Here is a 22,969-nt window from a genome sequence, read left to right as displayed (position 1 = left end):
AGCAAAAATGAAAAACACTAGCAGCTTCCAGCTTCTCGTATAAGAGGATTTGCTGCTTTTCTGTTTTCTAATATGCTGTTACCTTCACCAGAAGTACTTAATACGATTCAGCAGCATTATTCAGCATAAATCAGCCTTTTCTCCCACAGCTTCGGTTTTACAGAAAAATTATGAATTGATTTCACACAAGAATAAAAGATTGATCAGTAAATGAGTGTACAGTATAGATCATTTTGTCTATTTGAATGAAATATTTGAATGAAATATAAACACATAAAAAGACATTTTCTCAGCACACACGTGCACACACACACACCTTAAGTAGTCTCGGTGTTGGCAGTGCACGCGACTCTCTCCGACTCAGCGCTCGCTCAGCCTCAGATGGCCCGATGGACTCGGCTGCTCCCTTACAGATGTAGCCACTACAATTCCTCTCTAACACCGTGCGCAGCCCGTCATACACCACCGTGCTGGTGGTGCACCCCATTCCTCCAGGTCCAAGCGGGCATCAGTCAGGAGAGCCTGCCCGTGACCCAGTTTCCTCGATCGTCCCCTGCTCGTCCCCCGTCCATGATTTAACTCTGACCCACAAATCCACCGCTTCTGACCCGAGGAGAGAGTGCCAGTCTCCGGGCAAAAAAGAGAGGAGAGCCAAGGAGGACACTTTGAGAGTGAAATTTATTCACACACACACACACACACACACACACAGGAAAAAAAGTCACTGTAATTCCAAGCTGCCCCTGTCTGAATACCTCATTCAGCAGAAGATAGAGTGAGTGAGTGAGTAAGGTGGAGCAGAGAACGAGGGATGGGGGGGATGAAGGATGCTGTGCGAGCTCTGCTGCAGCTCCAGCCAATGCTGAGCTTCGCTGCAGCGCAGGCTTGTGTGTGCGCATCTGTCTCTCTCACTCATTCAGTTCACTCCTCTGAGCCCCCACGAGCATTTACAAATTCCATCCTTTCTTTTATGCTTTTCATTTCCACATTTGCACTCTGTTTTTTTTGACTACACATGAAAGGAATCCCCCTCTTTCATTTTAGCTCTGCAAAACGAGACTCATTTCAGGAGCCGGATGAATAATTGTGCAAAATATGGGTTACAGTAAATGCAGTCTTATATCCAGAGGGAGACTGTGATTCCATGTGTCAGGCAAACAGCAATATGGCTGAATGCTTATTTAGTTCAGCAGAGAAACCAAGGCCAGTGGCAGAATAAACGGATGAATCATTTTGAGGAGATGCCATGGAATATGCAGCAGTCTGCAGCCATGTGTTCTAATAAAGATGTAAGATCTGAGAGTGTCTATTAAATCAAATCAAATACACAGAGAAAGAAATTTTCTGAAAAAAAAATGAAATGCCCAAATCTCCCTGGAAACCCAGTGACCTGACTCCAGCGTCAAAGAAATCTCTATTTACAAAACACACCAAGGACACGGGAGGATTTAAACCTTTTAGGTCAAGACATCAAATAGGGAGGGTTTTTTTTCTTCTATAAAAGATTAGCTGCTGCTTGATCACAGCCTGGCTGCTCTGCCAAGTACACGGATAGAGATGGGAGGGGAACGACAAAATGTGATCATACACAGGCTCTTAGAAATCCCAGGGAATTATTCATCCGCTCGTATGGCCTTTGGTAAAAATGTCTCCGGTCTGCGATCACGAAGAGAAAAGCAGGGAAAACGTTAAATATCATAAATCCTGTTCCTGCTCCTTCATTTGCAAAGGCCGTCAATTTAATTCAGACAAAGTCCTTCTTGGAATAAATTTCCCCGGTTGGTAAAAATTGTGATAAATCATTTACCAGACCAACACAGACACACACATTCTGGTCATGAGGAGGAGAAAAGGAAACAGAGCCGCGTACAGTTTGGTTTATTTATCACCGTCTCTTCCTGCAGCTGCAAGTTTGACATTAAAAAAAGACTTCAGAGGGAAATATCCCCAAAAAGACTTCTTGAGAGTAGCCTGTAGCTGCCCCCCTGGCATCAGCTGTGTTTGTATGCAACCTGCATACTGGCATCCGTCTGGAAACTTCCACTCAGAGATCTACCTTTCTTTAAGATACATTAAAAGGGGCACACACGTACACCAATGCAAACACATTACCACACACGCACGTCTGGAGAAAGCCGAGTGCTCCCTTACATCATGATGGTGCACTAAGCCATAAACGCTTGCACACATTCCTGCTTGCTTGCCTTGTTAATATTTCAGCGGTGCTTGACACACTGAACTACATTCGAGTGTGTGATGAGAAAGAAGAGGAGCTGCAGAGGAGAGCAGCTGAGCCCGTGGATGAGGGGGATTCCGGGGGGAAAAGAGGAAAAGGGAAAGACTGGGCGAAGGAGGGAGAAGTCTCTTATTTTGCCTATTGATCTGTTTGGAAATAGACATCCTCAATCTCCCCCTTCTCCCACCTCTGATCCACTCTGCATCCCTCCGACACTGCAAAGAGGGATTTTAGGCTTAGACTAGAAGAACAAGAAGCAATCTGGAGTGAAACTGCAAAGTCATAATTCCACTTTTTGAGGATCTGTAAGCCAGAAGCAGCAACACAGATCTTACACTTCAGCATCTTCTCTTTTATAAGTCACATAGTGCAATTCTACCATGAGGCTTTTTGAGTTATTGCTGCAACTTAAAATAAAATGAGTACCAACATAAACAGCAGAATGACCACAAGCTGACACTGTTTGAAGTACCACAGTTGGTGATTGTAAATCTTCAGCCATGAGGACACAAATTCTTCTTGTGCATGTAAAGACGTGTGTGCAGCGATGTGATGAGGCAGCAGACTGTGTTGTATGGGATTTCCCCAAATGTGGGGAAAATGATGGTGGTAATTTATGCTTGCAGCAGTAGAAGTGCATTACAAATTAGGTTTTACACAATATGTTTTTTATGTTAAATGTTAGTATAGTCGGCATTTAACAACTAATGCAGTATAACCCCCAATACAGGTGACTTGTTAGCGTGCATGTGTCCCAATGTCAAGGGTCTAACATAAGAAGTGAGGGAGAAAGAGATCAAACCAGCTCAAAAACAACACAAACTAGATTCATGTCAAGTGAAATATTTAGTATTCTGTGTAACCCAATTCAAATTAAGCCTCCTGGGGCAAATCTTTGGGCAGTATAAATTGAAACGCCCACGAGGAGCTACAGCAGATTTACTGCATCTTGAGATCAGTCCCTTATTCATTGTATATACATATTTTTTGTACATATCCTATTCTAATATTTCTTATAGTTTCTATTTAACGATTTATCCTTTACTTTAACGTCTCAATTAGTGTGTGTAATTATGCATCTACAGGCCTGCTCCACAAAATGTCTTTGTACCTGCACACTAACAATGAAGATCTCTTAAGTCTTTTGAATCTTTAATGTTGGATTTGTTACCCATGTAATGAGCACATCCCAGGTTTGAACCACTGCCATATTCAATGGAGAAAGAAGAGGCACAATGCTAAGAAAAGGTTAAATGCCCCAGGTTTCCCTGAGTAGTACTGTACCCTGCACTGTGTATGAATTATTAAGATTACATGGAGAGATTGCTGAATCATTAACTGTAGCGGTGTGACTTTCTACTGGCTTCGTGTCAAACAGCACAATCTGCAACAAGCCGCCTCACAACTATTAATATTGTTAGAAAAGTGAAAAATATCCTTTACATCAGAAGCTATACATTGACACACTGCCTTGTTATGAGCAATATGAAATAAAATATACGAGTGCCTGACATGGAACACATTCCAGTGGCCATGTTCATCTTGAGGACGTCTATTCTGTGCATGTCTGACAGATGAAGTGGCGCTGCAGCCTCCAACACTACACAGTCGGACTGTGTCAGCCATGCTAAATCATAAGCTGGAGCTGCAGGCATTGCTGTGCAGTGGCGGGTAGAGGGGAGAAGGGGGGGTAAAGTGTTCAAGGAACAGCAAGGATCAATCTGTGGAAATTCATGTGTGAGCATCCTCTGTGGGACGTGGAAGCTGCACAGCTCTGCTCCAATCTGCAGCAGCTGCACAGGAGATAAGAGGCGGCCGGGGAACAGCGTCGCGTCCGTGGAGCGGCACGGATTAATGTTGCTCTTGTTAGTGGACAGCAAGGCTTCATTCTCTGCAGCGGGCTACGCTTCCTGGCATGGTATTAAGCATGACCCCTATAAAGTGCGGATAATGCTGTTGAATGTTGAACTCTTCAGATTACACATCAAGTATCCAGCACATATCAATATATGACTAAAGGTTTCTGCATTTTTAAATTGTTGTTTTATTTTAGCAGTTGATATTGAAGGAACTATTTTTGAAAGTGGATTAAACTGTGGCACCACCCAGTGCATGAAGGGAGGCCTGCCAGAGGGGCATCTCAGCAGTAAAGATGGGGGATGACCATGGCATGCACTATATATATACATATATATATAATGCATATAAATATGGACAACATGACAGCTCCTGAAAAGTGAAGCCAAAGCATCTCCATCTCTACCTGGTGGCCTGATGCAGAAAAGGTCATAAAGTTCTTCATGTTAATGGAAGGGGACAAGGGCCAAACTAAAAAGCCAAAGTACCCTTCAAATGGGTCTTTTGTCAAGGATGGTTTTGATGCAATAAAAACGGGTTGAAACACACGGCTGAGATTACTCAAGAATCAGCAGGACCTTGCTACCGCGTCTCCATCTGCTTCCTGCAAAAAGCTCTGTTCCACTAACGTTGACATTACTGTATGAACAATGTGACCACAGACCCAGAGACACTGATGTGTTTGTATGTCACACAGCAGTGATGTCAGGTCACCACACCGACTCTCTCTCTTAGTGGTTTTATCTTCTCCACCTGGTCTCACCGACCCCGATTACAACATCTCCACATATGGACGCCATCACTAGCCTGCAGTGTCCCGCAGAATAACACCACTTGTAATAATGCGGTAGTTTCAAGCTGTTAACAGCAAGTGAAGGTTGGAGTCAAATTAAAAGACATCAAAGCCGGCACATGTGGATACGGAGGGGTCAACATGTCATGAGTTATGTGCCGAGTGGAGGACAATCCGACAAAGCCAGAAATGTCCCTGCGTGGCTCGGAGGAGTGAAGCGGAGTTCAGGAGGAGTTGGAATCTCATCTGAGAAGCCCCCGCTACGATGAAGGTCGGGTCCACAGCTGTTCGGGTTTCCATGCTGTGGCGCTCCGCGGGGAGACGTATGTGTGTTTCTGCAGAGAGAAGCCACAACGTGGTGCACTGCAGTGACATCAGGCCCGATAAAACCGGCTGGCTCCCATGTGGAGCTCTCTGGGGACACCAAAAAGGAAGTGGCTGTTTCCTGCTGATGTGTGTAAACCCTGTCATAACAAAGCCGCCTCCCGCTGCCCACTTTCCTTCAAACTCAATCCAAACTCCGGAGCCGCGGAGAGTTTTGTGGGCATTTGCGGTGAGCGTCATGCTGACCTCCTCCAAGTATCAAAAACACAAATGAGAGGAATAAAACTTTTATTATAGGTGCACAAAGCCAGGAGAACCATTAACCCTGTGACAGGTTGGAGTAAGAATTTGAACTGGTTTCTCAGGGGTTCTTGTTTAAGAGAAAGAGTAAAGAGAATAGTTATTTTGGGGCTGTCATACCCTTACACGTGTAGGTGGGCTACACATATAGATCTGGAATTTCAATAAGCCAAGTACCTCACATTCTAGATACCAGGTTTACATCACAAGCCCAAAATACTTGACACACGAGACAAAGGAGTGAGTGTGGAGTCAAATCATTGTCCAAACAGTCTGTTGCATGGACTGCACTGATTAAACTCCAGTCTCTGTTTGACCTGGAGCTGAAACCCAGGTTATCCTGTCCGTCTTTAAATGGTACAAAACAAATACAACAGAGGCCACATCCTCTTCCTTTTCACTTGGTATTTTTGGTTTGGTTTATTTATCCCAGGAGGAGAAAATGGCTCATTTTCCCTGAGAGGCACCACTTCCTTTGCTTTGTAGTGGTGCAGAATAAGTATATGTTGCACGGAAGACACATGCGCAAATCAGAAAGTATGTACACAAAAATGTGCCAACCATGAATCTGCATCGGTAGGCAGTTTTGTGGGAAGTGCATGGATCGAGTAAAGTTGCTGGAGTGGATTCAGGTTGTCGTTAATAGATGCTGCTTATCAAATTGTGTCTTTCCTCCGCCGCAGCACCAGCTCAGAGGCAGTGCCAAGCCCACAGGGCCGGCAGTCACACTCAGACTTACCGCTGCCAACTGGGCCTTGGCCTCACTAAACACAACAAAAAGGTATCTCATTAAAAAAACAAAACCTGCTTACTCAAACAAGCCAGTTCACCACAAAATGATCTCGCTGCAAAATTACCTATGGGCAAAAACACGCAGCTGCCTTGACTTCAGGTTTGTTTTCTTATTGGAAAATAAATGAATAACTGCTGGTCTCTGCAGATCACACAATAAAACAACCACAGGGGAGAATTTGAAATGTAAACAATGATTGAAACAACTTCATTTCTAATCGTGTTTCATCTGAAAGCTTAAAATAGAGCACTGCAGACCCCTCCTGAGAAGTGAAAGGTGGGAAAACACGAGTGTATGAATGATGTTACTGCCACCTGCAGGCAGAGTATGCACACAGGTTTTTACAGAATCTAAATCAGCTTGAAATAAGACTTGATATTGAGGAATAAAAACATCTCATGATTGTGGATTATTCAGTAAAACTACTTGGATTCACTGCAGATTGAGAAAGTGATGGTTCTCCCTGCAGTGTCTACACCGCTGCTGTGTGACACCAGAGTCTATAGAAACACCCGGCATCACTTTCCTTCCTGCTCTCATTAGTATAATGCGGACATTGTTTTGTCACATGCGTGATATTTCAAGCAGCTCAGTGTGGAAACAATCACTCCACACACTGGAGACACTATAGTGGAAGAAGAGGTGACCGTATACAAATTGGACTGTAAAGGAAGAGAGAGTTACAAGAGGCCAGCCACACACACACACACACACACACACACACACACACACACACACACACACACACACACACACACACACACACACACACACACACACACACACACACACACACACACACACACACACACACACACACACACACACACACACACACACACACACACACACACACACACACACACACACACACACACACACACACACACACACACACACACACACACACGAGGCAGAGATGATGAGGCCGACCCTTTTAATCCACCATGTGGCAGGAAAACTAAATATCCAGGTAGCAGGGTTTGCACAGAGAGAAAAAATGTTGCCTTCATGACTAGGCCTGTCGCGATATGCAATAAATCAATTAATTGCGCGATAAATTAAAATGAGCGGTAATTTTTTGCCGTCTGCAATAAATTCAGGGATCAACTCCGCTCGCATAAGGCTAAAAATGAGATCGATGCAGATCCCATCCGGCAGTCGGCCGCGGCTGCCGGTGGACAGACTCTCGTCTCCGCGCTGCCCGCGCCCCGCGTGCGTCAGGGCTCCCGTGCAGGTGTGGGAGGATCTCCTCGCGAGCCCTCTCCCAAGCGCTGGCTGGCCCCCGCCGGGCGCATTTCCTCCGTGGTGCGCCGCGCGGCTCCGGGTCGGCTTGGAAAGGCTCGGGGCGGGAGGAACGGAGACCACGGCGAGAAAGGTTTCACAAAAGCGTTCGGGGGGACGAAGGCGGGCGGAAGCCTGTCTGCGACAGCCCCAGCCGCGGAGACACGGGGGTCTCCGAGCGGTCTGACACGGGGGTCTCAATTGGCTCAGGCACCGAAGTCAGAGTCACGAGTCAGAGTGTGTCTGTTTTGTATTTATTTTTATTTATTTAAGTATAGTGTAAACTTTTGTTAACAGTTCATATATTATTCATAGTTTTAAGTTAAAAAGTTTTTGTATTTATTTATATTTATAATCTACTTTAAACAGTTCATATATTTGGCAATAAAAAAGTCTTTCTTAAATATCTTCCAGATGTCAAGTTCCAGTGTTCTTTAAAAATAAAAGTTTATTGATCTTCGAAAGGGTGTACTTGCATTATTATGCCATTATCATTATATAAGTTGAAAATGGTGTCAAAACGGCAATATTATCGCTTATCGCAATAATTTCTGGGGCAATTAATCGCACAGAAAAATGTGTTATTGTGACAGGCCTATTCATGACAAGCTGTCATCACTCCTGTATGTGTGTGTCATCGCACATTGTGGTGACAACCGTTCGGTCTAAACAACCCTCACTGGGTCAGTGGCTGGTGCCCAGGTGTGAAGCGTTTTTTGGAGTCAGTGTGTCATGGTGGTCAGGCTCCGACACGCAGCCAGGAAGCTGAGAGCTTAGAGATGGTGAAACAAGCCCACACTGGCTTGACATGAGGCCATCAGCTATATTCTGTTAGTCACAACTGCCGGTCCAGCAGTTTAAAAAACAGTGAATGAACCACAGATGTACAGCACTCAGTGAGTTCACTGTATTCTCATTGCGGTCCGTGTGCTACTGAAACATACTGAGGTTCAACTTCATAAATGTAACATTATGTAGGTCTCAGACATTATTCTGTCTATTTCCTAAACTAATAAGTAATCGATTAAATATGAACGATTAATTAGTAACTCATTAAGTTGAACTGTACATGTCTCATGACAGCACACTGCTTTTTACAAAGACTTGGGATGAAATATTATTATGCTGTGTCATAAATGAAATACCTGTCTTCATGAACATGTATTTAAACTGCAGACCATGTTTTTGCAACTAATCTAAAACCACTACTTTAGACGCACAGAGTTATGCCTATACTTCAGAAAAATGAATACCCAGCAATCTTTGCAAGACCCAGACGGTTACTCTACATATTTACAAATCATCTAATGTTCTGGATCAAAATATATTCCATTCTAACCGCTTTTCAATTTGTGCGTTATCCAGATAAACAGAAATAACGATAGAAAATCACAGACAAATTATTTCTCTATCAATACAAAATAAAGTGGGAAGTAATATAAAATCACTTTATGAATTATGAATCATGCTCCATAGATGTTTGTCTCTGAATGTGGAAGGAATATTGTTTAATTCACACAGTTAAACAAGCTGTTGATTTGAATGGAAACAGCCTCAGAACAAAGACAATTACTGTTAAACAACCTTCTTGGCAACTGGGTGTTTATTATTCAGAAAACTGCAACTTAACTGGACTGAGAGGCACAAACTGGGTCTGATGAGTCACTCAACATTTACTGCAGGATGTCAGGTGTCATTGTTGAAAAACACGTTAATAATAAATACTTCTTATCAGTCATCAACAGGGAGATAACACAATAAGTGACTTCTTAATAACAAATGGAAGCAATAAGAAGTTAACGATTAATCCAGGTGCTTTGCTTTCGGTTTGGAGCAGATTTAAGATTATATCAATCAGCCTTAGAAGAAAATCTTGTCCAACAGATGGTCCACACCGAGATTTACTCGAAAATCCCACAATGAAAGCCAGTTAGACTGAGCTGATTAAACTGCAGCTCCCTCACTTTCAACACGGCCACACAGGAGCATGATACTGAGCATCTCACTGCTGGAGTGTGGAGAAAGAGTCAGGTGAGGGAAACACAGCAGAACGCTGGGAACTTATTGTTATCCAACCTATAGAGGGTACACATAGAGGGAAGTGTAAACACAGTCTGAGATGTATAGAGAAGAGAGATTAATCTTTACAGCTTCTAAATCGCAGATCAGCATGAAACTGGATTTGATGTGAAAGTGGAACCTAAGACAAATAGGGGTGCGGCACTAGAAGAGCACAACAAAGCAGGTAATTTAAATAAAAGGTTAGATTAACGCAAGCTAACTCAAGACTAACAGAGTTTTCTCTCTAGCTTGGTAGCGGCTCGTCGATGGCACGCTGCAGGGAGAAGCGAGTGGGGGATAACTGGGTGGGGAGGCAGGACTTTGGGAACCCTTGAGGATCAGCTAATCTCACTATAGGCTCTTTGTTTGTAATCAGTGGAAATCCTCCTGAGCCTGGTTCAATGAGCGCTGCTGACAATCAAGGGAAGCGGAGGACGGAGGACGGAGATGAACGCATGTCCGTGCACCTGCACCAGTAGAGTGGCAGCGGGTTTAGCTGTAACACGGTGCCACACAGCTCCCCAGAGAGAGAGGCCAAGGACAGCTGCTACAAGAGGAGGTCACACACGGCGGCTCCGGTGGACACAGATCATGTTTGCATTGTGCACAAAGAGGAAGATGTTTTATAATCCAAACAGCATCAATATTAGATGTAGAGATAGATAATATAGAAAAGATATTGATAAAATCTTAATAGAAGGGGATATTGCAGAGAAAATCAATAACCAGGATGGTGTTACAGCAGTACAGTTATGTGATAAATACTAAATATGAATTTTGGATTGTGTTTTGACTTAATTTGGTAGATAAGCCCAAAAAGACATTCTTATCAGGTTATTTAATCCATAAACATTCATTATCCATAATTATCTCAGGATAGAGATTCCGGATTCAGATTGCAGATCCCCACAGACAAATGATATGGTATCAATATTGCCTTGATTTTGATTGGCTGTGATTTGCTCCAGTGCTATGGATAATGGATGGTTACCAATTTGTACCACAAATACCAGTGGCATCAATTAAATCAGGGAATTTTAGTTATGCATAATACACTGACGCAATAAATGTGCTCTTTAGTTTTTAGGATGAATTTCGTCAAACAATGAAAAACTAAATCTGTTGTCATTAGTGTTTTATCAGCCATGTGGTTATTTTTCTTTGCTTGACCCACGTGGGTCCGGCTTTAAAAAAATCCAGGAGTGGTTCACCGCCTTCTTCCTGTCGGAGCCACATTTGCTGGTACTGACCGAGCCACAAGCTGCACCCCCCTCTCAGAGGTCCCCACCCTTCCTGACGGAGGAAACACATGCTATGGGATACATCCCTGTTTTAGAACAGCTCCACTCGGGCAGTCAATATTGAACTGCACGCTTTGTCTCCGTCACTTTTCACTTTTTTCACAACAGTCCCTCACACACGGTGCAGCAGACCTCTCTCATGGCAGGAAGAGGAAAAATATCTCATTATTTGCTGCTGATCCTGCCCCTGTTGTTGGCATATTGTGAGATTGAACTTGCCTCAGGGATCAGGCTAATACCTCAATGAGCAGGGTGGCTGCTATGGCAACTAAGATGGATTTGACATTTCTACGAGTCTTAAGTGAGTCGCTTGACAAAGTGTCAAGACAAGGAAAAAATGAATAATCGCTACAAATAGAATCCATCAATCCAAGTTCAAAAATGGCTCAGGAAGTTAATTTGTCGTATGAAATATTTTTGAAACAACGCAGAAGGATTGTCAATGCACTTTCTCGTGTTTTCTCAGATTTCGTAACACTCAAAAGTTGATCGCAGCTAATCAGATGGTTGTAGTAGATTCAGCACACTGCTCTGTGAGTGGGGGTTGGCGTCGTCGACCTCGAACGACTGACTGGAGTCTCTAATTGGAGATTAAGTCAAGTCAGGGACATTGGGGCTGTTTATCTGCAAGGCGGTGTGCACGATGAAGAACAGGGATGTGATCCTGCGTCTTCAAAGCGCTCACCATCCTGCAGGGAGCCTGTTTTTAGCCACGAGGCTGAGTGTCAGCGTTGCACTGTTCAGGCTCCACGATCGCTTTGTTTACCGCCATCACAAACAAGTGGGATTCAAAACAGGTCTTCAGGCGCACGGCCGCGACGCTGCCGTTCCATCAACACCACAGCGCTAACTTTATTTATCCCTCCAGGCGAGGGACCTTACGGTAGCACAGCAGCACACTCAGTACAACCCTGCCTGCTCATGTTAAATCCCTGCAAAACAAACAGGGAGCAAACATAAACAGTGTGGAGGAGAGCTCCATCTCTGCTGTAGCTACAGACTCTGACAGAAAAACCAAACAGTCATCACCGAGGTCACATGACTTCCTCCTGCGTAACACTCCCATTGATGTCTTCAAGCTATTGTCTGGGTGTTTCTTCGTCTTGTTTTTCTGAATGTCAGCTAACACAACAGCAGGCGAACTGAATTTGTATGTATAAAAGGCCTCAAACCTCAGTGAAGTTGTCACTCTGTACAGAGCTCAGTTGTTTATCGTGGGCTGAGAGCGCACAATGGGCTCGTTTCGGCTTTCAAAAGAAAATAAGAGGGAGCTCAGTGTTTCATGTTAATGTTTCTTGAATGGGCAACTCATGAAAATTCATTTTGCATTGAGTAACTTGTCTGAATGTTGTACTGTAACCAATATAATATATTTAACCAATCTGTGCAGCAATATTGTGTTATGTCTTCTTTCCAGTCTCATCAAGCATTTCACAACCGACTTTTTGAAGGAAACAGATGGAAACCTTTAGACTGAGGAGCTTATAAATACGTCAGAAGTAGCTAAACTTGCTTAACCCTAACCTTTTTATATTTATTAGTATTATTTATACATATGTATTAGAATTTTATCTTTGTTGAATTTAATTGCCGGAGGAGAGGCCTTGGAGGTCGGGAGAATTTCTTATCAGAACTAAGTTTATATAGAAATTCATAAGGTGGGATGAAAACCCCGCCTCCAAAACCAGGCTCTCCTCAGCCCCACCCTCTGTAGGTTGTGCCCCTCCCGCTCCCGCCCTCTCCGGCCTACGGCGTGTGAGAGATTGGAATGTCAACTATGCGGCCGGCACTGGTGAAAAGTCATTACAGTTTATCCCCTCGGGCTGCGGCAGGTCCCATCCACAGGCTGCACAGAGAGCGAGTGCTGAGGAGTGCAGAGGTTTAAACTTCGGTTTAATTAAGCAAACAGCAGGCACTGTGGGAAACATCACGGGGCAGGGTTAACGCCACGCTGAGGAAACCTCTGACTTCGCTCTGTTTACATAACACTGCATTTAACCCGCCTCCGCTCGGCTGCCCCGGTGGACTGAAATAAGTGGCCTGAACTTTCAGGGAAATCCCAGATGAACGATAACAGCGTCAATAGTAACTTTCATTTTCATCTGTGCAGTGTGATAGCGGTCAGATCACAGCACGGAGCGGGAATGTTAAGTAGTTCCCGACAGAAGCCCTCCATCTTAAATGAAGAGGAAAGAAACACTTAACAATCGTTTCTCCTCCAGTTAAAAACAAACCTAATATCTGCCTCTCCTCTGCCTCCAGTGGTATTTTAACTATAAAACTTTTAATCGGGTCAGTTTTCATGCTATTCATGAATCCTTTATACAGGTATTAGCTCCAAATCTCAATGGGGAATTGGCTTTTGTGTGGGCTAATTGTATGCTAATCCATCCCTCTGTGTTTCGCCACATCCGACAGCAGCTGATCCTGGTGTGTTCTGCATGGAGAGTGTGAGAGGGAGGTCAGCGCGATGTCGGAGGGAACAGAAGGAGAGATATAGTGTCCAAAGCAGATCAACCTACAGAGAGTGGGCCTTCAGCCTGACACTAAACCCAGTCACATTAGTCACACAGAAGAGACTAAAGAACAAAAGGAGGAAATGTGTTGTTCATTAACAGTTATCCCTTTATTCCTTTTAAGCAAAGTGTGTGTTTGTGTATATGCTTTTGAGATATTTCACAAATATTAACTGTTTCTGAAAAATATCTGGAAAATTTGGTCCGAAAACTTTCTGCAGATTGTCTTTGACCTATGAAGAACGCAGCAGTAGATTGAGACGAGGGTGCAGTGTTTTTGTTTTACAGCAAAACGACACAGGCACTAATTGCCAAAGTTCTCGAATGTCATTGTCTTTCAAATTGTCTTTTGCAAGTTGAGGAAGTATGGCACCATTTTTTCATCCTGCAAAAGTTCTATTCTTCCAGTTTTATATCTGAATCTGAATTTCTGTATGTTCCGGGGGGCTGCCAGGAAAAGTTTAAAAAAATGTGTGGAGCAACCGGCTCACACTTTTGCCTTCTCACATATGTAACATTTCAGGAAAATGTCCCGACTCCAGAGCATGGCTATATTCATCCCTAGGAACATTAACGTCTGTACAAAGTCCCATGACAATATATTCAGCAGTTGCTTGGATATTTATAGTGAACCGACAGAATAATGGACTGACATTGCTACACCTATAGCGCTACGCCACTGGCATGGCTAAAAATAAAACTTTCATACAAGAACTCATGTTCATCAAGGGTATCAGAGTTCAAACAACGCTGGAGTGTAGCATACGGTTACAGCACATCAAAGGATCACGTCAACCCCACACTCATCCAGTAGAAGAGCGATGCTCCACGTGGAGCAGAGAGCAAATCCTATTATTGGCACCGACTCAAAAATGGAGAAAATGCCATCCGTCAAGCGAGGGAAAAAAATAATGACAAGGTTACGTGTGTTATCCGGCAGCGCACCCTTCAATCTCCTGTTATGGTAGCAGCATATCCCGCCAATTACACGTTAATGGTCAGTTGCAGTGAAGAATGGGAGGAAAACATTACTTTTATAGACAAATTGAGGAGGCACTTCCGAAAAAATAACGCACAGACACATAAGAACTTAAAAGTAAATGTGCAAGTCGTTAGTCTGCTCTTTCTAGACATTTCTCCAGCAGCCAACGTGGATGTGTTGCTCGGCTTCAGTCAGGAGTGCTGTAGTGCTTTTCAGGGCTTTAATCCGATGAGCTTAATCTGTGGATCGGGTGCTTGTGGTGCCTTAGGCCGGTGTCACCTCATGGTTTATACTCTGGGTGACCGCTCGCAAAATGAATGAATCAGTGATCGCAGGCGGAGCAGTGTCAACCTTCAATTTACAAACTGCATTTCTCTTTCATTGAACAGGTTTTTTTTAATGACGCCACAATTATTCCCTGGGAAAATTTGGAAAAGATTTAAAAATGCCCTAACTCACAATTGAAGGAAGGTGAAAGATATTTCCTGGATCTTTTCCCCTGATCCAGATATGTACCAAAATGTTATGGACTCTTTCCTGACCCATAGCTCATCCTTCCACCAAGTTTCATGGAAATCTGTTCAGATGTTTTTGGGCAATCTTGCTCATAAACAAACAAAGGGACAGGGCTAAGTAAACAGCAATTAACTGGGTCTAATTCAGTTTCAAGACTTTCCATAAAGTAAGATATTTAGCACTGATGAAAAGTCATGTGATCATCAACATCTGTCTGATTGATCTGTAAATATACGTCTCTTATATTACTGCAATCTATTAGTTATCCAGATATTTAGCTCTGATAAGGAGGTTATGTTGTTACCCCTGTCAGCGCCAGTTTGTTTGTTGGTTTGTTTCTGTTTGGAGGATTATGCAAAGACTACTCAACAGGTTGGAAAGTATATGGACGGGACATGGCCCAAGAAAGAACCCATTGAATTTAGTTCTGGATCCAGACAAAGGGGCAGATTTGAAATGTAAGGGGACAAATGGGCCTTGGCGGAGTTAGGCGTCCTGCATCGATTGTGGTGGCTACAAACTCTTCTTCAGCCGGACTTCAAAGATACCCAACAGATATCTTGAAGTCATTTGTGCAACATGTAAACTTCAATCTCTATCCTATTCATTCAAATCCTCTGTTGCTTATTGCATCAGAGATGATGATGATGGCGGAGCTGTTATCAGTTTACAGAGAAAGACAAACGAGATTAACCACATAACAGTCAGAGGAGAATAAAAGCCAGAGGGGTTGAGGATCAGTACGTCTTGCACGTATGCACGTAGGTGTGTGTGTGTGTGTGTGCCCTGCTGACTCAAAAATAGCAACGTTAATGGCCTCAAGGATGGAAGCAACCCAATGCCCCACTTTATTGCTAATTTGTTGATGATAATGTACTGCATCCATGGCTCCATAGTTCCTGTCCAAGTGTGACAGGAACTTGGATTCGCAGTGATGTGCTAAATGTATGAAGGGAGCTTATTAAAAGGAACACTGGGATGCTTCTGTAACAGCGACCACCCAGTGGCGCCGCACTAGTCTCCATTTGGATGAACGAGAGCGTGCCAAAGACAAACAAGCCGTCGGAGGTGCAGAGAAATGATTCCTGCTTTCATCAAAACAAACTGCTCCTCAGCAACAAGCCATGACGGGACACAGAGAAACACCTTCATTGTCCTCATTATTTTATGAATAATTGAAAACTGGAACAGGCAAGTTAAGTCCTGTTGGATTTGGGGAATTTGTGGAATTCACTTGTTCTGTGTAGGTGAGTGTAGAACACGTCCAGAGCGCTGCCGCACATACACTCGCTGACAGGAAAACACCCACCGGCCACGCTCCTCGGCAGTCACTTTGTTATGTTAACCTCTCCTAACTCCAAAACAGCCGTGCTCCATCAGGCAGAGCGCTCAGACGGAGTGGGCGGTTCGAGAGCGAGCCCTGCCCGAAACTTCTGCTCAGCCCAAATACAGCCGACAGGAAACCTGCTCTATCTAGGAAAAGACAGGCCCCTGCTCTCCCACACGCAGATGAAAGACAGGAAGTTATGGGCACTTCCCGCTCGGGCAGGATGGAAAGAGTTTGGAGACTTAACTCGGGGTGCCAGTGACTATTCCTCTATTCTGTGAAATGAAAAACAAATGTAAAACAACTCTGACATCCATCTTTACATACAATACTCTACCAGAGCACAGCTGCAGAGTGGAAATGCCAATAAAACATGAGAACATTATGTAACAAGCATGAAATCAGAGCACAGACATGGATGTCAGCGTGAAGCCACTGAACCAGATTATTCATATTTAAGGTTATTATCATCCACCTATAGTTGGTCAAATAAGCCTCAATAACTTGATGATGCCACATTATGAGAATTGTGAGTTTTTGTAAAAAGGTGTGTTGCCATGGTAGCAAGTGAGTTTAGATTGTTTGCCATGTACCAGGAAGTACGTTGTAACTCAAGCATATATCATCCAGGCTGCTCCAAACTTTGTGTGTTTGATAAAAGACTGCCTGAAATCATCTAAATAGCAATATTCAGTTATAGCGCCGCCCACTGGCTACAAGAATAATTTGGATTCAGCCTTTGATTGACGTTCACATTTAACTCCCTTTATTTTGAATGTGATGAAATATATTTCTGGCACAATGAGGAAAATAGACCAACAGCTGTCCCACAGAGATAAGCTGAGTGCTCTTCATGTCCATGATGTTTAATCAGTTTTCATTTGCACTGGAACCAAATCTGTCTGTCTGGCCAGCGGATAATTTGCGTTGGCTTGGTTACCGCAGGATTTATGTGCACCAACCAGACTCGGCCCGAGCCGGACGGAGGAAATCTTTTTCGGTTTCTGACAGACTGCTCTATATTATCCTGATACATGCTCAGCTGAGGAGTTCTCTCCGGTTTCCCACTCTGACTGAGAGAGTGGCGAATCTGGTTTATATTAAAACCACAACTGCCAAGAGGCATGCCCAAACCCAAGCAGACAAATTTTATAGTGAGTTTGATGGGTGTGTTTCATTTCTCACTTTCCTTGAAGCCTTCGCCCCGCAAACAATGTGTCACTGCTCAGTGCTCTGGTCTCGCAGAGTTGAAACTTTTCCACTTCGGTTACTGTGGGATGCATTTACACATTCGGAGCATTCACTTAAAAACATTTAGAGACCATAAACTCTCTAACAGCTGGTGTGTCTCGTCTCCTTGGTTGTTAGGTAGAAGGGACTCTGCCCAAGTTTCCACATGACAACAAGTCATCTGAATATACCACACCAGGACTTGTCTCTCTCCGAAAACCGAAAATAACTAATCTTTCAGTTGTCATTATTAAAATCCCAGAAATCTGTGTCTGTGGCTCTAATATCTTGAGAATCGTTTAATAATCGGGTTCACAGGCAGCATGTGTATTTATAAAGGGCCTGAGGAAGTACAGCGTTGAATGTTCTGATTTGGACACTTTGAATAAACAGGAGACGAGACCTCTAAAGCAGCAGCGTCTGGGACTGGGACTGATCGATAGCATTAGTCGAGCACTTTAACTGGTGCGTTCACGACAACTGAATTACCAGTTCGGAGTTCTGCATACTGAGTGGACTTGCAGGTTGGGATCTGCCGACTTCAGCAACTCTTCACTTACTGTAATTCCTTTTCTGCAGGTTACTTTGACAGTTTCACAAAGCTGCCACCAATGGGCCAAACAACCTGTTCCAACCAGGCAGGTTTGGAACAGGCATTGCTCGAGTTTTCAATGGTTTAGCAATCAAAATTTTGAAAAAACAGTAAAAACATATATAGGAAGTGAACTTTGCTGCTGTTACTGCAATCGTGTTGAAAAGTAACATTCCAATTTTTGAACGAGGAGATTTGCACCAGACACATTGAGAGGCTGGGAAAGTTTAGTTTGGAATTGAATACCCAGTGGTCTCAAAGTTTTGTGCTCGTGCAATCCTCAGCAGAGGAAAGATAGAGCGTTTTAATGGGTGCACTGGTTACAAGAGCAGCCTCATGTATTATTGACCCGTTCGGGGAACTCGCTCCCATCTCTACCCCCCTGGGTTTGTTGCTCAGCATTTACTGTCACACTAACAAAGGCAACTTATGCAGCCTGTTAGTCTGATACCAACATACTGAGACCGAGGAGCACAGAGGGTGATCGAGCTGCTTCAGCCTCACACCATCGACAGGCCCGCAATCTTATGGCCGCTTCGATATGACATCTGCTTTAGTTTCTTGCAATTTGGTAGAACCAGTGATACACGATGAGAGTTCACTCAGCTAATTCCGGTTCTTCAAGGTGAATCTTGAAATCCTCCAAACAAGTTTTTTGTTGAGTGACATGAGGAACAAACCCAAGCTTTCAGGTCATGCGAGAACATGACTTTATCTCTGCCAATGATCAGCACAGACATGTTCAGGCAGAACTAGGAGTTGAAAAAAGTCTGTGACACACTCAGCACACAAAACGAGGTAATCCTGGGGGAATAAAAGTGTGCACTGTATTTTAACTTGCAAAGCAGCAGACAAGGCCGTGATTTGTGATGTTGAAATCAGAAAATCTAACACTCTCTTCTAATCACTGCAGCAATGTTTGACTGGAGTAAACAAAATGTAACGTCACGCAATGCAGGAACTGGAAGACGACCAGATTGGAAATGGGGCGTTTAAAGGCATCAAGTGAGGATGAACGACCTCGGCTTCTCAACGTTTTGATTGGGAGGAAACAAATAAGACGGGAAATGCTGTTCACCTGCCAAACAGATTAAAAAGCATCTAAATTGTTCATCGGCCATCTAGAGAAACACAAAACGCTCCCATGAGGCACAGAGAATCCTGTCAGAGCAGCTCAGCCTACAAATGGGACTTTTCCCACAAACTTTTAATGCCTAACAACGAGGCTAAGTAGCAACATGTGTATACTCTGTTGATAGTTTGTCTGCATTGCCAACATTGTAATGTTTGTTTCTCTCACACACACACATACACACACCAGAGCTCCAATTTCCCTCACGGTCGCAAAGTGTGTCAGTTATGTATGTGTGTTGCCGTGGACACTTAATGGCATCTCTCCTAAATAATAACACCCATCTGGTGGGTCAGGCACACGGCAGCACCGCTCAGGATCTCAGTGCGTCACCAGTAGGTGGGAAGGCAGTTAGGACTATCGATTACAATTACACAACTGCTCCCCCCCGGCTGCTTCATACACTGTGCACACAACATAAACATCCACCAACTGTCATTGATTTGTTATATGACCATACAGCCAATACATTAGTGACGTCTGAAGGCCGTGGAGAGCGAACAGTTGAAGAAAGTCCCAACAAAACACGTCACGCTGGGGCCGGTAATCCTGGAAAAGCTACGAGGGGCAGGCTACACTTAGAAATGCAACCGATACATCTTCACAAGCTGCAAACTGATAAACACACAAAGCTACACTGCCTGGCAACTGCTAGAAGACGACTTTTCCGTGTCTCGCTCTATTATTACAGCACTGTGAAGGCCACAGACATCTACTTTCTTTTCTTCTTTTAAAGACAACTTAATTTACTAATTGTTATCGGGACGTGAAGAGGATTTTAACAAATGAGTGTTTCAGGAAGAAATTACCTTTGACACGTTACTCTAAATAATGTAGAGGTGGCAGGGAAGTGTCTTGTGTTGCAACTAAGCGCCGAAAACAAATTCAAAGCCGATGACAGCTGTCATGGAGCTGACAGTGTTCTCAGGCTGAAGTGGGGGGGACACAGAGGGACGGCTCAGCTGAGCGCTCTGGCCTGTTACACGTCTCCCTGCTCTCCACTCAAACAATAAACAAAGAGGCTCTGGCCAGTGTGAGTCTTGGTGAAAACGCACAAGCAACACAGTGCACTTGACTCACAATTTCTTCATGATACATAGACATAGATGTCTGTATGATCATCTGAAGTTACTTTTCTCTGGATGCTTTCAAAGACAGAAACATTTGTGTTTCAAGACAAACAAAGATTATCATAGGAATCAGACCGGGTGACGATGGCCACAATCTTCCCTTTATTGTCCCTGCATCCCTCCACTGCTGTGTACACTTTTCATGCAGGAATTCATTATACACTGCATGGACAGAGGTCTTGTGTGTGCAGAAACATTCTTGTCCAACTGAGAAGCTTCAGCAAACACTTGAACTCAACAACACGTCCGTCCATATGCTCCATCCCTATAGCTCACATATCCAGGGGCGGGGCCAGCCAAATGACGAAAAGGTGGCCCGGGCCCCACGGACCTGAACCGGTGGATGGGAGTGTGGATACTTCTGGTTGGAACGTCACAAAGACAAAGAAAATGGACAGATTGTCGCACAATATAATTACAGAGAGAGACAACAAAACCACCACCACCACAAAGAAATGTGAAACGATCTCAGAGACAGGAAACTACAACAAAGTGATGAAAAACAAACAGTGAGACATGAACAAGAATCCCAAAACACAACCAAGGGACGAAAAACGACAACAACTATTTGCCAGAAGACCACTATGCAAAATGAACACTTTTTCAATCCCCCATTCAAAAGTTTCTGCCCGCAAGTTTACCAAACCAATGAACTGCTGAACTCCTGCTGATACAAACACAAGGAAAGTCCCAGAACTTCAAGTTTGCTCAGCGCTCCTTCAGCCTGCTGATTTCTCAACATGCATACTTGTATCCATCCCTGCTCTCTTCCCCCGGGCGTCTGGCAGTGCACCAGGGACAGAATGAATAAATAATACGAAGGTGTGGTTGGATGTCTGGGATCCTGACTCAGGATTCCATTTCCCTGACAGAGGCGCCTGGACGGTGTACGTTTCAGTCACCTAGCAACTTCTTCCTGAAAATACTGGAGCAATCAGACGGAGAAGGGGCAAACACCCAAACACACTCGGACACAACAAAGGCCTCGACTCCTCTCTTCCTCTTGGGAAAGCTGATACCCAGGAGGTACGGTGCAGGTCCTCGTCCCCCTGATGTTCTTAAAGTGGACCGGTCCACTTCAGCATTATGTCAATGTCACTGGACACGGCCTGGAGCGTGAAATCCAAGACACACGCTTTCGCTTGTGAAGAGGTAATGTGGCATCTCAGTGCCTCCAGGAGACACAGAGGACAAAACACCTTGATCATGCACTGATTCTTGAGGGCCTCTGAGGGGAAATAAGACACTTGGGATGAATGGAAGAGGTGAGGATGAAAGTGAAGGTGTGGAGTGACTTTGTGGCTTCGGATCAAAGTTTGCAGAGAGTATCAAATGTTCTCTGTATACGCTACAAAGAAAAGTATTTTGAAAATGTGCCACTGCCCGGATTGGACTTAACTCACTGCCAGAGTGGTAGAGAGTATCAACAATTTCTTTATTTTGAATTGAACTAAATAAGGATTTGAAACGGAACTTTATTTTGAAAAGACTATCACAACAAACAAGAGAATACAGGGAAGAAGAGTTTAGAGCTCCACTCGTCTAACCCCTCCTTTATTGTTTGAATTATGTGTGTATTTTCTTAAGTTTATAATATATACTTTATTCATTGTGTTTTTTGTTAAGTGTGTTTAGTAAAGTACCTGGTCTCTGGCTTATTATTTATGCTTTCACTTCACTCCTCATAACCCAGAACCTAGAACTAGTCCAGTATTTGGCCCATTAGAGGTAAATGCTACATAAGCAAAATTCCACATGGAAAACTCCACTAACTCCATGCTTTAGTCCCAGACAAACACTAGTCTCACATGTGCAGGTCACTCACTCATACTTTGACCTGAACTTGTCCACCCATGAACTCCACATGTGTCCAAACTCAGCTGGCTCTCCAATGTGCGTGAGAACTCAGGTGACCTCCTGCACCACAGCGGGTTAGGCAGACATTAAAACACAGTATTAAGGAGGAGGAAGAGGAGGAAGGGGAGGAGGAGGTGTGGACTTACGATCAGCACGGACGTCCTCACCACCTCGGAGACACTCTGCCGGAGCCCGGCCGCGGTGCCAGGTTTACCCAGACCACGCGTAAACCTCCTGGTCTCCGGCTGCACAGGAGTCGTCGCCATAATTCAACACTTTGCATCAATGACACGTCCGATCACCCGAGTTGAAGGAAGCAGGTCTTCACAGGAGGTTCATCCCCGGTTTGTGACCCGTCTCTCGGATCCACACGAGTGGTGATCACCGCTAGTTTGAAGCTGAGTCATGTTGTGTTGCGGCGGGTCGCCTCGCTCCCCCCTCCGGGTCTCATCATGGTTGTGTCGTCTTTAAACGAGTCCTCGGATCGGTCTCCTCCCGCAAGTTGTCATGTTACACGTCTCCCTCTACACAAGAGTTTGCTCCTTCAGCGCCAAACACACACACACAGGAGGTGTGTAATCTGCTGGTTGCTCCGCCCCTTACCGGCGAAGAGGCCCGCCCACTGGCGTGCTTGTGTGTGTCTGTGTGTGGGTGTGTGGGTGCGTGCGTGCGTGCTGAAGCTGGACTTTGGACAGTGAGTATTTCACCGCATGAAAGACTGAATCAATATTTTCCTAT

General features: G+C 44.2%; 1 protein-coding gene across 1 annotated transcript in view; it reads right to left on the bottom strand.

Moving 5' to 3' along the window:
- zmp:0000001200 (dedicator of cytokinesis protein 9) overlaps positions 1-22,768 on the bottom strand; it is a 74,661-nt gene extending 51,893 nt beyond the window's left edge. Inside the window, exon 1 of the mRNA XM_061089293.1 lies at positions 22,378-22,768. Coding sequence (XP_060945276.1) covers positions 22,378-22,497 — 120 coding nt within the window. The 5' untranslated portion in view covers positions 22,498-22,768. The remainder of the gene's footprint in view (positions 1-22,377) is intronic.
- Between the last annotated feature and the right edge of the window lie 201 nt (positions 22,769-22,969).

This window comes from Limanda limanda, chromosome 16 (genome assembly GCF_963576545.1).
Source record: "Limanda limanda chromosome 16, fLimLim1.1, whole genome shotgun sequence".
NCBI classification, from domain to species: domain Eukaryota; kingdom Metazoa; phylum Chordata; class Actinopteri; order Pleuronectiformes; family Pleuronectidae; genus Limanda; species Limanda limanda.
Note: the sequence above shows the minus strand (reverse complement) of the source record. Positions and strands in the feature narration are given on the sequence as shown.